The sequence below is a fragment of the Asterias amurensis genome, chromosome 16, assembly GCF_032118995.1.
Source record: "Asterias amurensis chromosome 16, ASM3211899v1".
Lineage (NCBI taxonomy): Eukaryota > Metazoa > Echinodermata > Asteroidea > Forcipulatida > Asteriidae > Asterias > Asterias amurensis.
Window position 1 is genome coordinate 13,235,236 of NC_092663.1, and position 16,466 is coordinate 13,251,701.

General features: G+C 36.5%; 1 protein-coding gene across 2 annotated transcripts in view; it reads right to left on the reverse strand.

Annotated features, from left to right (window-relative positions):
• Positions 1-16,466, reverse strand: part of LOC139948742 (voltage-gated inwardly rectifying potassium channel KCNH6-like) — a 158,740-nt gene that overhangs the window by 90,379 nt on the left and 51,895 nt on the right. For both annotated transcript variants that reach the window (XM_071947041.1, XM_071947040.1), the window contains exon 3: positions 1,003-1,212. In XM_071947041.1, coding sequence (XP_071803142.1) covers positions 1,003-1,212 — 210 coding nt within the window. The remainder of the gene's footprint in view (positions 1-1,002; positions 1,213-16,466) is intronic.

Consider the following 16,466-nt stretch of genomic DNA (forward strand, 5'->3'; position numbering starts at 1 on the left):
TTGTGTAAAGATAAGTTTTATGAAATTGTCTCAGATACCAACTTCCTTTAAAGATATTTATAGATGAAGCACTGCAACTATTATAAATAAAATGTGATCAATCAAATTTCAATGATTATTCACAGGTTGGCTGTATGGAAACTGTAGAATGGGAATTAATCTAATACTTAAAAACAAACAAACAAACAAAAAAACAAACAAACAGACAAACAAACAATCCAACAAACAAAATTACACTTTTTCTTTAACTTGCAGACTCTCAAAGCTAGGATAGTTCAGCTCAAGAGTGCCCTCTTGTGTCCAAAGCTGACCAGTTGAAATAAATTTATTCAAAGAGTGGAGAGCAAGTGGCAAATTCTTCACTTGGATTGATTATAGAGGAAGGATCAGTACACATTCATGGTCCGCCTGAACAGTGCCCTCTATAGGCACAACATTTTCTGGGCAAATTATAAGCTTTAACTTGGTAGCAGTAATAGCTTGTTTTTCTCCTTAAAAAGACATAATACATCATTGATTTTAAAGGCACTGGACACCTTTGGTATTTGCCACAGACCAGGGGTCGATTTCACAAAGAGTTAGGACTCGTCTTATCTCAAGTTAGGACGAGTAACTCGTCCTAACTTAGGATTAATCTTAAGGTCTGCATGCTACAGTGCAGGGTTGAGACTCGTCCTAAGTCATAAGATTAGTCTTAAGTTAGGAAGAGTTTTGTGAAATCGACGGCTGTATTCTCACTTGGTGTATTCCAACAAAAGCATAAAAAACAACTCTGTGAAAGTTTTTAACTCAATTGTTCATCCATCTTTCGAGAGAATAATGAAAGAAAAATCACCCTTGTTGCACAAATTTGTTTGCTTTTAGATGCCTAAAAAAGGCTTCAGCTTCAGGTCTGAAGTCTTTTTAATATTTGAGTGAGAAATTATTACCTCTTTCTCTAAAACTATGTTACTTCAAAGAGCCAAAGGTGTCCAGTGTCTTTAATTAGTTTATCTAACTTACTTCTGACTCTCTTCCACCTATTCATTGGTGTACTATGCCCGCAACCGGTAGAAGTCGATGTTGAGGTTGTGTCGTTAGGGTGTGACGCTGACGAAGCTGAGCTTGTTTTACTGATCTCACTTAGATCTTCAAAGTTCATGATCACCATTATCACCTCTTCATTCTCATTTCTGACTGGAGCCACGAGGACGCCACATAGAAAGCTTGTTCCTGCAAAGACACAGAGAGAAAAACATTAGAGAACAGGGTCCAATTTCATAGAGCTGCTTAAGTAGAAAATATCGCTTAACAATTGTCTGCTAAGCAGAAATGAGCAGGATACCAGTCACAAAAAGTACATGCCATGCGGTAGTTTAGCTGGTAACCTTATTCATTAGAAAAACATTAGAGAACATGCTTCCTGTTATGTAATTGTTGTCATTGCCCACAGATTTTATTTTGTAAAAGAAATATGGTGTCATGGCAGAGTGGTTAAGAGGATCAAATTCAAATTCAGGGCCATTTTTCATAGAGCTGCTAAGCACAAAAATTTGCTTAGCATGAAATTTCTTCCTTGATAAAAACAAGATTACCAACCAAATTTTCATATGTTACATATTGCTTTGTTACTGGTATTCAGCTGTTGTTTGCTTATCCTGAAAAATCAGGTGGGAATTTGGTTGAAAATCCTGTTTTTATCAAGGAAGAAATTTCATGTTAAGCAAATTTTTGTGCTTAGCAGCTCTATGAAATTGGGCCCTGGTGGTTAGGTCTTTAGAGTGTGGGTTCGAATTCCAGCCATACTGCTTGTGGCCTAAAGTCCTCTTTAGGCATCTGAAAGCACATAAATTTGTGCAGCAAGTGTGTAATTCTCTTGCAACTTTGATGACCAATTGAGTCAACATTTTCACAGGTTTATTATTTTATGCATATGTTGGGAGTGAGAATACTGATCTTTGACAAATACCAAAGGTGTTCAGTGCCTTTAAAGATATGCAGTGATCAGGGCCCAATTTCATAGAGCTGCTAAGCACAAAAATTTGCTTAGCATAAAATTTCTTGATAAAAACAGGTTTACCAACCAAATTTCCATTTGTTGCATATTGCTTGTTACTGGTATTCAGCTGATGTTTGCTCATCCCGGAAATCATGTGAAAACTTAGTTGGTAATATTGTTTTTATCGAGGCAGAAACTTCATGCTAAGCAAATTTTTGTGCTTAGCAGCTCTATGAAATTGGGCCCAGGTTGCACTCAAAATGCTTGCAATTATAGTCCAAGATACATTGCTGGTTCAATAAAAGAACTCAACATGCAGATCTACAACCTCGTGGTCAACGAGATCAATCCACATAACTGCACTTGTCAATTACAAGTTAACAAGCAGATTGGGATTGCATCTGTTCTCGTACAAAACCGGACTCCCCTTTTTTTTTCTCTTTTTTTTCGCGCTGCCGTCTTCAGCATGAACGCCGCTATTGATTTCTGGCAGTTTGGGCAATTGGATTTTCTGGCTGAGTAGAGCTGACTTGCTATTGAGTGTGGGCAAGTGTAGTATGTCCATGGTCCAAGCATGACACTAATATAAAAGATATACGTTCGTTGCGGTACCTGCTGCCAAAACATAGGATTCAAATTGCCTCTAGCTACCGGGCAACCTCGGTAGTCTAGTTGGTAAGACACTGCTCTAGAATTGCAAGGGTCGTGGGTTTGAATCCCACCCAAGTAACATGCCTGTGATATTGTTTCACAGGACTCGGGAAAGTACTGAGTATACACACATCGGTGTATGGGTAAAAAAAAAATAATTAACAAGACACTATAAGAAACTACTGATAGTTACTGCATGTCTTCAAGATAAGCGTACCAAATTCAAGTACTTTGTACTTGGGAAAATAACGTAGGCACGTGTAGTATGTCCATGGTTCAAGCATGTCACTATAAGAAACTACTGTTACTGAACGTTTAGTTTGAACTTCCCCACATTCAAGAACTTTATACTTTGGAGAAAATAAAAAGTTGTTTGAATCATTTGTACCGCGTGTACTTCATCAACCGAATATTACACAGTAAATGCAAGCAGGTAAAACAGACCAAAAAGTGCACCTGGGGAAAAAACAGTGCTGGATCTTGAGGTTTTCTATGTAATGGAAGACTTTGTATTGCTCGGTGGCAGCAGACTAAACAGTTTCTCAAAGTTCTGAGCATGCACATATTTCCGAGAACAATGGATCTTAAAGTCTGCTGCCACCAAGCGTCCAACAAGTCCCCATAGCATGTTCAAACATATTTTAGACAAATTGTAGGAAACCTATTTACATATTCTATTTTTATGTCATCGACTGTCTGTTTATAGTATCTGTCAAAGGCCTCTAAGGAGAGGAATTCTTTGACAATTGATGGAACTACCCAGCAAAACAAATTAATAATTAATAAACTAATTAATTAATTAATAAATAGTTAATTATGTTTACAGCTAAACCAGTACCATAATTATGTGTCTAACAAGATTTGTGTACTAAAAATAAAACAGACTAGTGACAACACACACTTAGGCTTCCCTTTGCACAAACTTTAAATAGCTTTGTTACTGTTCCCTAATTTCAATTTTTCGCATTCAATAAACCAAACACAGTTGGGGGATCGTGCCTTTTCTATTGCAGTACCAAGGATGTGGAATCACCTTCCTCAGAATATCAGGCAATCTACTTCATTAGCAAATTTCAAATTGTTGCTTAAAGGCAGTGGACACTATTGGTAATTACTCAAAATAATTATCAGCATAAAACCTTACTTGGTAACGAGTAATGAGGAGAGGTTGATAGTATAAAACATTGTGAGAAACGGCTCCCTCTGAAGTGATGTAGTTTTCGAGAAAGAAGTAATTTTCCACGAATTTGATTTTGAGGCCTCAAGTTTAGAACAAGGGTGTTTTTTTCTTTCATAGTTATCTAGCAACTCGGACGACCAATCAAGCTCAAATTTTCACAGGTTTGTTATTTTATGCATATGTTGAGATACAGCAAGTGAGGAGACTGGTCTTTGACAACTACCAATAGTGTCCACTGTCTTTAAATCTCACCTTTTTTTCAAACGCCTACTGTATCGCGCTATCATTAACGACTGTTGGATTGGCGCCTTATAAATTTACTGATTGATTGATTGCTTGCACATTTTTGACAACAATTATTTCGTACTGGCAGTTTAAATTAACATCTGATCTTGCCATACATGAACATCTACATACAGTGAGAATAAAATGGGTGCATCCAGTGACCTATGGTTTAGGTAGGGATGCACTTATTTCCAATTCATTTCACAAGGCCAAACGATTCGGTCAGGTGTGATACCGTCCAATCAAACCTTATCTCCAGAAAAAGGTGCAAATGATCAAATGACGAGAAACTAATGTCATCAGTTTCAACACAATGCAGGCCTAGAATTACATGCAGGCCGTGGATGGCCTCTGCTGCCCCTGGTCTTGGCCTTGGTGCCCATCAAAAGTTGCCCAATGACTTTTCTAATGGAAGTGCCATTTGCAAAATGAAAGTGGCCTTGCCCTTTCATCATTTGTTACTTACAGATTGAGAAAGAAGAAAGACAAAAACAGTACACTTTTACTGTGAAAAAAAACAAAACAATACAAGCGTCTTGAAACAAGACTAGACTAGCATCTTGAAACAAGACTAGACTAGCCCTTGATGGCATCCCCATGTGACATCACTGAACAACCAGGTCATTATGGCTCCAACAATTTACTGCACCATCATACACTGAACATACATTAAGCTGGAAATGTTATGCGGAGAATTGAAATCGTTTGGTTGCTATGGCAACAAATGGGTATGGTTTCCATCCATGACTCAATGACATTAGATCGCAACCAGTGATCAGCTTGCAAACTGCAGCACGCACACACACACAGATGTTGTTAATATTGATCTTCAAGTATAGAGCATTGTGACTATTGAAATAGTTTTTCATTGGTACATTTTTTAAATTTTGAAGCCAAGCTACTTTTAAAGTTGGCACTGGTGTCTGCTACCTAATAGCACTGAACATTTATTAGTACCTGAAAGGCTTTTTGTTTGTACTTGAATGTCATCTTTGATGTTGCAAGGCAAAACCAACTTTTTGTAGAAAACCATAAAACGCCCATATCTTACAATGCTGAAAATATTTTGCAAGAACGTGCAATTTGCAATGAAAAACTGCCCATTCTTGTACACAAAAATTCAATTTGTGGCAACACCTTTTAATATACCATTTTGTGCTGAAAGATGGAGGACTTATAAAAATTAAAAAAACTTCTGGTCAAAGAGCAAAACTCCTCCTGGGCATTTTATGCCTGACCCATCAGTTCACTGAATGTAAACAGCGCCCTCTATTAGCTCCTATCTTAAACAGGTGATTGCTAAACATGGGACTCAGCTGTTTTTTTTTTTTTTTTTTTTTTTTTAGAGTTTCCTAAATTTGAACCCACTTGCCCATTTATAGGCCACAAAAGCTTTTACCTACCTTCACTCAACCAAAAAGGTCAAAGTAAATGTCATGTTCTTAATAGACATTACCAATGTATTCTAGTGTTAACAACAAATTATTTATATAATGTAAAAACCAAACCAACATCTGTGTTTCTGATTATTCTTACCCACATTTTTCGAGTCACAAAACTATTCACAATGTCTTGGTGTTTGGCGATTATATTATGGTAACACAGAAATGGATGACTGTCCCTAGCGAGTTAATGTATAAGGACTGTGTGCACTACAGATCTAGTTTATTGACACAAATAGCGCATAGATGTACTCCCCAGATCTACATTCCCCTTTACATTTTGATGAATATATTTATGACTAAAATGCGATAAGGGGCCCTTAAAAGGTTTCACATGTTCAATGACTTGCTGATGGGAGGCATGCCTTAGGTTAAAATGTCACACAGACTCACATCAGGCTGGATATTCTTCCTATGTAAGTCTGAATTCCAATTTGAATGCCATCGGAAAAATCAGAAAACTGTGGTTATATAGCCTGCAAGGAATACTAAACGCTACACCACACGAACAAGTAGATCAGCCCTGGTATGAATCCCCCCCAAAAATCTTCTTTTTTCCAGGAACCAAATATCATGGCTGTTACATATTTGTTTTTACTCAAGGGTCAAGGCAAAGTATACCTTTGGTTCTTGAAAGGTTTGATTGTTCTAATCCTATATAAATATAAGACTAGCCTATAAAGATTTCATTTCAAATGGAGGAAGCACTTTTGAGATATTGCCGAAATCTGAAGCGGTTAATCCAAGCAGGAAAAATATTTGGAAAGTTCATAAGATCCTTAGACGAAGACCTTATCACAGCATATTTATCTTTGTCAACAGATTCATGAGGAGTGTAAATAAAATACTGGAAACAGCTTAAAGACAGTGGACACTATTGGTAATTGTCTAAGACCAGTCTCCTCACTTGGTGTATCTCAACATATGCATAAAATAACAAACCTGTGAAAATTTGAGCTGGATTGGTCGTTGGAGTTGCGAGATAACTATGAAAGAAAAACCACCCTTGTCACATGAAGTTGTGTGCTTTCAGATGCTTGATTTCGAGACCTCAAGTTCTAAACTTGAGGTCTCGAAATCAAATTCATGGAAAATTACTTCTTTCTCGAAAACTATGGCACTTAAGAGGGAGCTGTTTCTCACAATGTTTTATACCATCAACCTCTACCCATTACTCGTAATAAAGAAAGGTTTTATGATAATAATTATTTTGAGTAATTACCAATAGTGTCCACTGCCTTTAAACAGAACAGCCCTGTCAAACGTATCTTGAATACAGTCAGCGGCAACAATCTTTTTCAATCCCTTTTTCTAAAACCACATTGGTTAAGAGGGAATCGTTTCTCAAAATGTTAATAATAATAATAATAATAATAATAATAATAATAATAATAATAATAATAATAATAATAATAATAATAATAATAATAATAATAATAATAATAATAATAATAATAATAATAATAATAATAATAATAATAATAATAATAATAATAATAATAATAATAATAATAATAATAATAATAATAATAATAATAATAATAATAATAATAATAATAATAATAATAATAATAATAATAATAATAATAATAATAATAATAATAATAATAATAATAATAATAATAATAATAATAATAATAATAATAATAATAATAATAATAATGAAAACGTATAAAGAGCACAAATCCATAAAAGTGCTCATGGCTCTATAAATACAAACAATAACATTAAAATTATGTGCAATAACAAAAATTTAAATGTAAGCCTAAGTTGAGAAGAAATCGAGAACATGTGGTATATAAATTTATACAATACAAATGCAATATTTAAGAAAACATCAAAAGGTACAAAAACATACCAAAATCAAACCATTGACTAAAATGCCTGTTTGAAAAAATGTGTTTTATCAACAGCGGCAGGGCTTCAAAGAGAGTTTTTATGGTAATTCATATTTTGATTAACTACTAAATGTAAACCCTTTCTTTAATCACTGCTCCTGTTATTCATTTAGAATATTCTTTTTCAAAATTATTTTTTTTATGACAAAATGGATAATCTGTGAGTAATTGTTGGAATAAAAGGTCAATCACTCAAACTGGCTTCAAAGAGGTACGAGTTGGAAGGAGGATGAGTTATAGCAATGATCTTTTTTTCAGCGTTGCCATTAAATTAAAAAATAAATTGATCTCTAACGACTGGCCATCTCCAAAGCCGGATGAACTTCCCTTACAATATCTTCGTCTGGGCTTAGAGACATGAAAGAGACCCTGAGTAATGGTGGGGCTATTTCAACCAGGAAATGGTCCCTCGGCTAAAAGGGTCCTTGCTATCAAAAGTGCACACAAAGAAAAAGATTTAGTGATAATGGTGAGTTCATTAAAGATTTATCCCAGCATCTGGCAAGGTTTAATTTGACGTAGATTTATGGTTCAGAGGCTTGATATAAAAAAAACTGCTTGGATAAATTTTAAATTATTGTGGTTTCTATGTTTAAAAAGATTGAGACATCCTTTAAATGGTACAGTCAAACGTACTTTGATTAATCAGATTCAGAAAACGTTTTTTGTTTATCTCAACAAAAAAATATCCACAATTTGATTTCAGTTACATGTACATTTGATTTAGAGTAATCAGACAATGTAACTGACTGTTTTTCTCTGATATTTAAACCAAAAAGATAAAACAAAATAAAATACTGGGGTTTAGCAGGGCAAAATGTCTCCCTAATTGATGACAAGAATAGTTTTTTAATTGGTGACTTCAAGGCAACTTTCATTGGCCCAATTCCCCTGACGTCATCATCACAAAAATAATGGATGCGTCATTTTGGGAGTCAATGACCTATACAAAAATGGACATGTGAACACAGGGTACAAGACTAGGCTGCACTTATGCTACATTTGGACAAAAATAGCGTCCAGCAATGACGTGACAAAGGCCCAATTTCATAGCGCTGCTTAACGGCCTATTCGTGCTTACTGTGCGATTTCTATTTCAATCACTGCTAACCATAAGCACCTAAAAAGGCATGCTAACCTTCCGGTGCTAACTGCAAGAAAACGAACAACGTCACAATTCAAATCCACAGTGAATGTGCAAGATGGCCACTTAATTTTCTTGGTAACTTGTGAAAAACATATACACCAAAGCAATTTCTTTTGCTGTAGTAAGCACACCAATTTTGCTTATCGTTAAGCAGTACTATGAAATTGGGCCCAAATGAAACTCAGCCCCCGTGTCACAACTCTCAATACCCAGAACTGTCCCAAATTACTTGTCACGTATCTCTTAACAGACATAAACGGGCTAACTTATCTGAAATTATCTAATTTGACCTTCTCAAAAAGCTAATTGGCAAATGCTAATAATTAACTTGGAACCCAAGGGCATGGCTTAAGTGTACTTAACTGAGTCAATGCATAAATGATGCATAATAAATTCATCAACAGATATAGAGAGACTTTAGAAATCAGATGATCAATGTCTGCTAAGTACTTGAGTTTTTTGTTTTGTATCTATCTGATCCGTCATCCCATTGGAAACCAGTGGAACTTTATTACTCTGTTCTGATTTCTGCCCAATATAAAGGGTTTTATATTCACACACAAAAAATCATTAAAGGGAAGGTACATGTTTGGTAATTGCCACAGACCAATCTTCTCACTTGGTGTATCACATCATAACCATAAAATAACATGCCTGTGAAAATTTGGGCTCAATTGGTCATCAAAGTTGCAAGAAAATGATGAAAGAAAAAACACCCTTGTTGGACAAAATTGTGTGCTTTCAGATAAGAATAAAAGACTTCTAGCTATAGAAGTCTTTTTTATTTTAATGAGAAGTTACCTCTTTCTCAAAAACCCTGTTACTTCAGAGGGAGTCGTTTCCCACAATGTGTTATCCTATCAACAGCTCTTCAATGCTCGTTACCAAGTCAGTTTTTAAGTTAATATTTGTTTTGAGTTATTACCAATTGTGTACCTTCCCTTTAAATAAGTTTATCTGGATTATTGATAATCATGAATTCAGAGGTTCGTTTTTCAAATCCAAAGATAATGTAGATGTTACTTTAAAGGATTCGGGTACTTTTTCAAAATGTCCATAGATTTACATTAAACTTACAGGGTTTGAAGATAATGATAGTGGAAAGCTTCCCTTCAAATCTTACTTACTGAGGTGCTGTAGTTTTTGAGAAATGAGTAAAACAATGTCATGAAAATCCGTTTGTAAATGATTAAAATAATTTTCATGGGACGAAAATTATTTTCATGACATTGTTTTACTCATTTCCCCAAAACTACAGCACCTCAGCATGTAGTATTTTCAGGGAAGCTTTCTACTATCATTATCTTCAAACTGTGTAAGTTTAGTGTAAATCTATGGACATTGTGTATTTTGTCCTACATAGACCCTTTAAACACACTATTCTAGCTATTTTCCTCCTTAGCTAGGATCTTCTTCAGAAAGGTGAGCATGTCCAATGCTTCCCTTTCCTGGTGGACATAGAAGGCAATGTAGGCGTGGTTTGGACTAATTGCTCATGAATGTTCTGCAGCTTGTATGCCCCCATCATGCATAAGCAACATCTACAATATTTGTTTGATTTAGAAAATAAACCTCCTAATTCTTCTGTCCTTTTTTGTTGTTGTGTGTATTTTTATCTCCTTGTGTTATGATAATGTATATTTTAACTAAGCCTACGTGTATAGTACACAAAGTGCTATAAAACAAAGCAAAAATATGATACAAATAATGATATCTACTATTTGGTTCTGTGAAAAAATCACAGGCATTACAAGCAAGCAAACCCCCCCCCCCCAAAAAAAAAAAAAAAAAGAAAATTAATTCCAAGTAATTTTTGAGATAGAGGATAGTTATTTCATTTTTAAAAGGAGTCTGCACTTTACTTGGAAGAAGAAGAAGTAGAAGATACTGGGGAAATATTTCACACTGCGACCTTATGCGTTGACGTCATCCAGCCGCCATCTTAGATGTAAAACGGTGACGAAACAATCAAAATGCACAGATTTGTTTGCACGGCGCACAGGTTTGCCCAATGAACGGCCGCGTTTTTACCTCTAGGTGAGGGGGGCCCTATTGATATGACACCATGTGCATAAGGTCTGTTTAAATTCATACATTTGATACACTCTTCGTTTTTGTCTCAACATGGTACATTAACAAACTTGATGACATTTGGAATAGATACGTGTCGGATCTCACCATGGGATATGATGGGACATTAAAAAAAAGCTATGAATAGAAAATATGCCACCGTGAGTGAGGGCGCAGCCAGTCTTATTACAAGGTATCAATCAAAGTGTGAAATCCAGACTTTCAAAATAGTCGCCGTGGTAAAATCAATGAATACTAATGAAGGAAAGTGGAAATGCCATCAGGTAAAGGCGAATGGTTAACGGCCACAGGTACTGATGGTCAGTCTTTTTAAAGCATGGACACTATTGGTAATTACTCAAAATAGCAGACAAACCTACTTGGTAAGGAGCAATAGAGAGCTGTTGACAGTATAAAACATTGAGAGAAACGGCTCCCTCTGAAGTAACGTAGGATTTGAGAAAGAAATAATTTCTAACTAAAATATTTGAGTTGAATTCGAGACCTCAGCTGAGGTCTTAAATTCAAGGCATCTGAAAGCACACAACTTTGTGCGGCAATGGTGTTCTTTCTTCCGTTATTATCTCGCAACTTCGACGACCAATTGAGTCAAAATTTTCACAGGTTTGTTATTTTATGTATTTGTTGAGATACATGGTGAGAATACTGGTCTTTGACAATTACCAACAGTGTCCAATGGCTTTAACAGCCACAGGTACTGATGGTCAGTCTTTTTCTGTAAAATGCAATTATCATTGTCCAACAAGAAACCTGTTCTCTCTCTCTCTAAAAAAGAAATATATAATAAAATGATGCGGTTGACCTGAAGATTACTTTCCGGACCTGATTTTTAGTATAGTGGGGGGAAAAATAAGCCACTACGACTTTCTGCAGTGGATATATTATCAGATTTGCAAATTGATTTCAGCTTTGAAGTCTGGTAGACAAAACTATTTATCTGGAGGATTTGTATTAATTATTATCATGAACTTTAAATCAGAAAAAAATATTAGCTGTTGCAAACTGCTTTCCAACCAAAAGGACCCATGGTATAAATGCAAAACAAAATAGTTAATTTCCTGACATTTCGACCCTGTTGACCCAATTCACCTGACGTCATCATCAGAATAATCTTGGATGCGCCATACTGGTGGGCAATGTCACTCTGTGCGTTAGTCAGTGAAGTGTGCAAAGTTTACAAATAAACCTATTGACCACCAGTACGGTGGGCGTGGCACAGTTGCCGTGTGTGCAAGCGTGCAAGGGGTTAATAGCAGAGTCTTTCATAAAGTCTTTTAAGAACATCATAACGTTAGCTATATTTTTTTAACTTTAAATCAGTTCACCTCCTGATCGAAAAATAATTCATTGTTACTGCTGATTATCCAGCCTATACTTTGCCTTGCTACTAACTGACAGCAAGGACTTTACTGCAATTTTAGGGTTAAAATAGCTTGCCTAATGGTCCATCTAATCAATCATGCAGCCTATTCAAGGCATCTTAAAGCCCTAATCACTTTATCCTCCCACATAGATTCATTGAAGTACTTCACACTACTTAAATAGACGAAGAGTCATAATTTATTTTAAGTTTAAGACATCAAGTACGCACATAATTATCAGCACTAATGATATCACTTTTGCTTAAAACACCTGTCTGTCAGACAAACATGCCATACCACTTCCGTGATCACTGCGTCATCGACGCGCCAAACTGCACTAGTGTAGTTAGTCGCGAGTAAACATACAATTAGGACATACGGGTGCCTTAGTGAAATTTGACACGCCTGCAACAAAGGCAAGAGAGGCCACCATTAATATTGCATACTAACATGAGAATCAGTATTTCTATCAGGCATTCCCACCTGGACTTTATTCCGCAACGTTTGCATCACGTTTTACAGCGTGGTCGCGGTAGGTTTACAGCGCGGAGCTGTTCCCATTGGACTTTTAAGCGGCCCTGAAAATTTACCGTGCCTGCGCAGACAACTTTCCGTGGCCTCTTTCAGCCCATTAGTTATACATCACGGTCGTGGTAAGTTGATAGGGAGATCAGTTTACCATGCATTCCCAATGGACTTAATTTTGTCATTCTACAGAAAATTTGCGGTACTTTAACCCCCAAAACAGGCCAATGTTTGTTTCAATTTCTTTGACGCATCCCTCCTTTAAAAGAACATTACAGAATTGGTTTTGCTGACAAAACAGTCGATGGCAGTGTAAGCACTTTATGTAATCCACCATATTCATAAACTGACAAACCTGTTGTTTGAAATTGATCAGCCATCTGGGTCGCCAGAAAATAGCGATAACAAACTTTGTATGACATCAATGAAAAAGAAAAATGAATAAAACGCTCACTTAAGCAATATATAGTAAGCGATAAACAACAAACGCAAAATTATTATTATTATTTATTTCTCATCAAATATGACATTTCAAACAAAAATATTTAAAGGGATGTTTTCTACTATCATCATCATTAGACCTTGTAAGTTTTTTGTAAATCTGTGATCTTAGACAAGTTTTTCGTACCAATTTTGTAATGTTCCTTCAACCCAAAAAGTCAAATGGGAGCAAGATTTACACCTTTAATTGCTAGTGGTACAGGCCCATGATAGTTTTAATTCTTTTGACGCATCCCTCCTTTAATCAAACTATTTTTTTTTTTCAGCAAAAAAGCTCAGGTGCACTTAGAGGGGAGTATTTATTTGTATTGTCACCAGATCACACTACAGATGATCTACCATGCTTGAGTGAACACGAGTCACGGCTACACGCACCAATACACACATTCTGGCAGAGTCATGAATATTTACAGCAGTGGATATTACAGTCTCCTCAGAGACTGCAAAGTGCTGCAACATCTAGGTCAAAATAGTTTGAATGTAGGTTTTGAAAACTTGTCTCTTTTTTTTTCATTCTGAAAGTATTTTATGTACTTTTAAAATGATTGTGGTGGCTTAATTAGACATTCGACAACCCAGTACTGCAATATATAGGTCAAAATGTTTTCAATAGGTTTTCAATAAAGTTATTGATGTACAAATGAATTTCTTGGAAATGCTTATGATGTAGACAATTTTTACTATACTTTAAGTATTTCAATATCTAGGAAGAAACTATAAATAAATAGTAAACTTGCGGGTACAACCATGTGTAAATCTCTTTTATGGGAGTGTTGACTCTGAAGAGAGCCTGTGAGGTCCGATTGTTTCAAACACTAATGTCTGCTAGTCTTCAGTAGAAAACTGTTCAAACTGTTTGTTTTTTTAAAACCTCTCGAAGCCAATTTACATTTAGTTCACCTGTCTGAATAGTTTTGATTTAAAAACCTTAGCATGGATCAAATCCTAGCCTTGCTACCGAGAGCAGTGCGCCCGATCGCCCGCTAGCTCATTGGTTCAATTTCAAGCTTCCGCGTTACTACAGTCAGTTGTCAACTGAAATAAATTCAAGAAGAAAAACACACCCTCTGTCAGGTTATCACGTTACGTTTTGAGTATAAGATGGTGACTTCTTGGACCAGGACTACTGTCTGAAACAGAAACTTATTAAGGCAGACTTTAAGGCCCGGTCCCACTGCAGCGATAACGAGAACGATAACGATCACGACGCAAAGAGAACGCGTTATATTGGTTGAATTGCTCCACGCAGAACACGCACACGCTCATTCAACCAATAGGGTGCATTCTCTTGGCGTCGTTATCGTTATCGTTATCGCTGCAGTGGGACAGGGTCTTTAGACTCATTCCTAATCTATGTGGATCGGAGCGGCTCTGGATCACCTGTCTAAACGGAGTGGCACAGAACTGAGGCCCTTTACGAAACCATGGCTTTGGCTTGGGATTCAGCTTCCATCCCCTTGTCTGAAGCCATGAGCGTGCGTACGCAAAGCATGCGCAAATTGTCAAAACAACCATGGGGCCAAGGCAGCCTGAGCCAAATCAAAAGCCAAAGCTTTGGTTTCGTAAAGGGCCTTTATTTGTCAGAAGCTGCATTCGCATTGGACTTTTGGGTCTGGTGACTTGACTTGGGGACAGTGTTTATCTACATGGTTTGGAGCGACTCTGGAGCACCTGCCTAAACTGGGTGTCACAGAACTAATTTTGTCAAAAGCTGCATTTGCATTGGACTTTTGGGTCTGGTGACTTGACTTGGGGACAGTGTTAATCTACATGGTTTGGAGCGACTCAGGAGCACCTGTCTAAGCCGGGTGTCACAGAACTAATTTGGACAAAGCTGCATATTTTGCATTGGACTTGTCACTTGACTCGTGGACAGTGTTTATTTTACTGTCATGGACCATGAATGTGCATGATCCTTCAGTCACTGTGTGTAACACAAGAAACAACAGCTTGGTTCAACCTGTTAAAGGGTTGGGTACTTTTTGTAGTACACAAAACACAATGTCAACAGATTTATGTAAAACTTACACAGTTTAAAGATAATGATGGTATAAAGCTTCCCTTAAAATATTACTTGCTGCTGCTCAGGTAGTTTTTGAGAAATAAGTAAAATCAATGTACTGGTTTTTACGTGAGGTTTACGATGCTCTTTTATTCATTTATTTTTTTTTCTCAAAAACTTGACAACTAATGAAGCTGAAACTTCTACGGGTTAATTACATTACATACATCTACATTGATAGAGAGTGGGGATTCATGTCATGACACAAAACTTGATCTACAAAAGGTATCTTTTAAAACCCTTTAAATTAGCAAGCAATGCAAGGTATCACTGTAAGGAACAATGAACTTCAAGGTGCTTTTTTTTTTTTTTTTTTTTTTATGCAAGTCGCCAGACACACACACATTGTAGGCCACTTCGTGGGCTACAATTATTTTTGATGTATTTTGATGCAATCATTTTGGAGGTATTTATTTACTCATAGTTCATTTAAATTCAAAGTTATTCAGGTCATGCATTTATATAAACGCCTTCAAGTCTCTGCTTTAATGTAAATCCTAGTTCTGACTGAGCACCTACGACGATACATGCCAACTTGAGTTCGCACCCATGAGTCTGAGACCAAGCACTTTAGAGTCTGTTACACAGTTGGTCAGGGTCTTTGAGTATGTGACTGGAACTAGCAATTTGCAGTCTACATTCAACCCCCAAACTTACACTGCATATTCTTGATAGAGCAAATGTTGTATTTTGTATTAAATAAGAGAAATCCAAGAAACTGAAGTTGTGACAAGGACATTCAAACATATAATTGTGGTTAAAAAAAAAAAGATTGCCTTTGCTATTAAAAATTATAACACCCCTTACAAATATGCTGCTTCATAGGTTTAGAGCGTGTCACATGGTATGTCTTAGTTTTACTAGACGGCGGTCGTGTGATAGTGCATCATTTGCCATGTGATAGTGCATCGTTTGCCGTGTGATAGTCCGACGACTATCACACGCCGTGCAGTACCCAGACGTCTTTTTACCCACCTCGAACGCAATTAGTTGTGCATCTGTGCATCTGAAACGGGCGTACGAACGTTACGTGTACGAGGATGATAAATAGTCTGTTGGGGTGTTATACAACAAATATTGACTGCTTTAACTTGTGCTACGGTTAAAACTACGACTCCCTCGGTGATCCCCCGACCGTTCCATTTTCCCTCGGCTGCGCCTCAAGAAAATAGAACACTCCAAGGATCACCTTAAAGCTTAGCAGTCAATATTTGTATACTATTTGAACAGTGTCTGGTCAAATGACTTGCTTTGTTGCTTTGTCACAAGTGTCTGTACAAATTTGAATACAGTTGCTATGTAAAATAGTTTGAGGCAAGCTTTTGTATAGCAACCTCCAAATAAG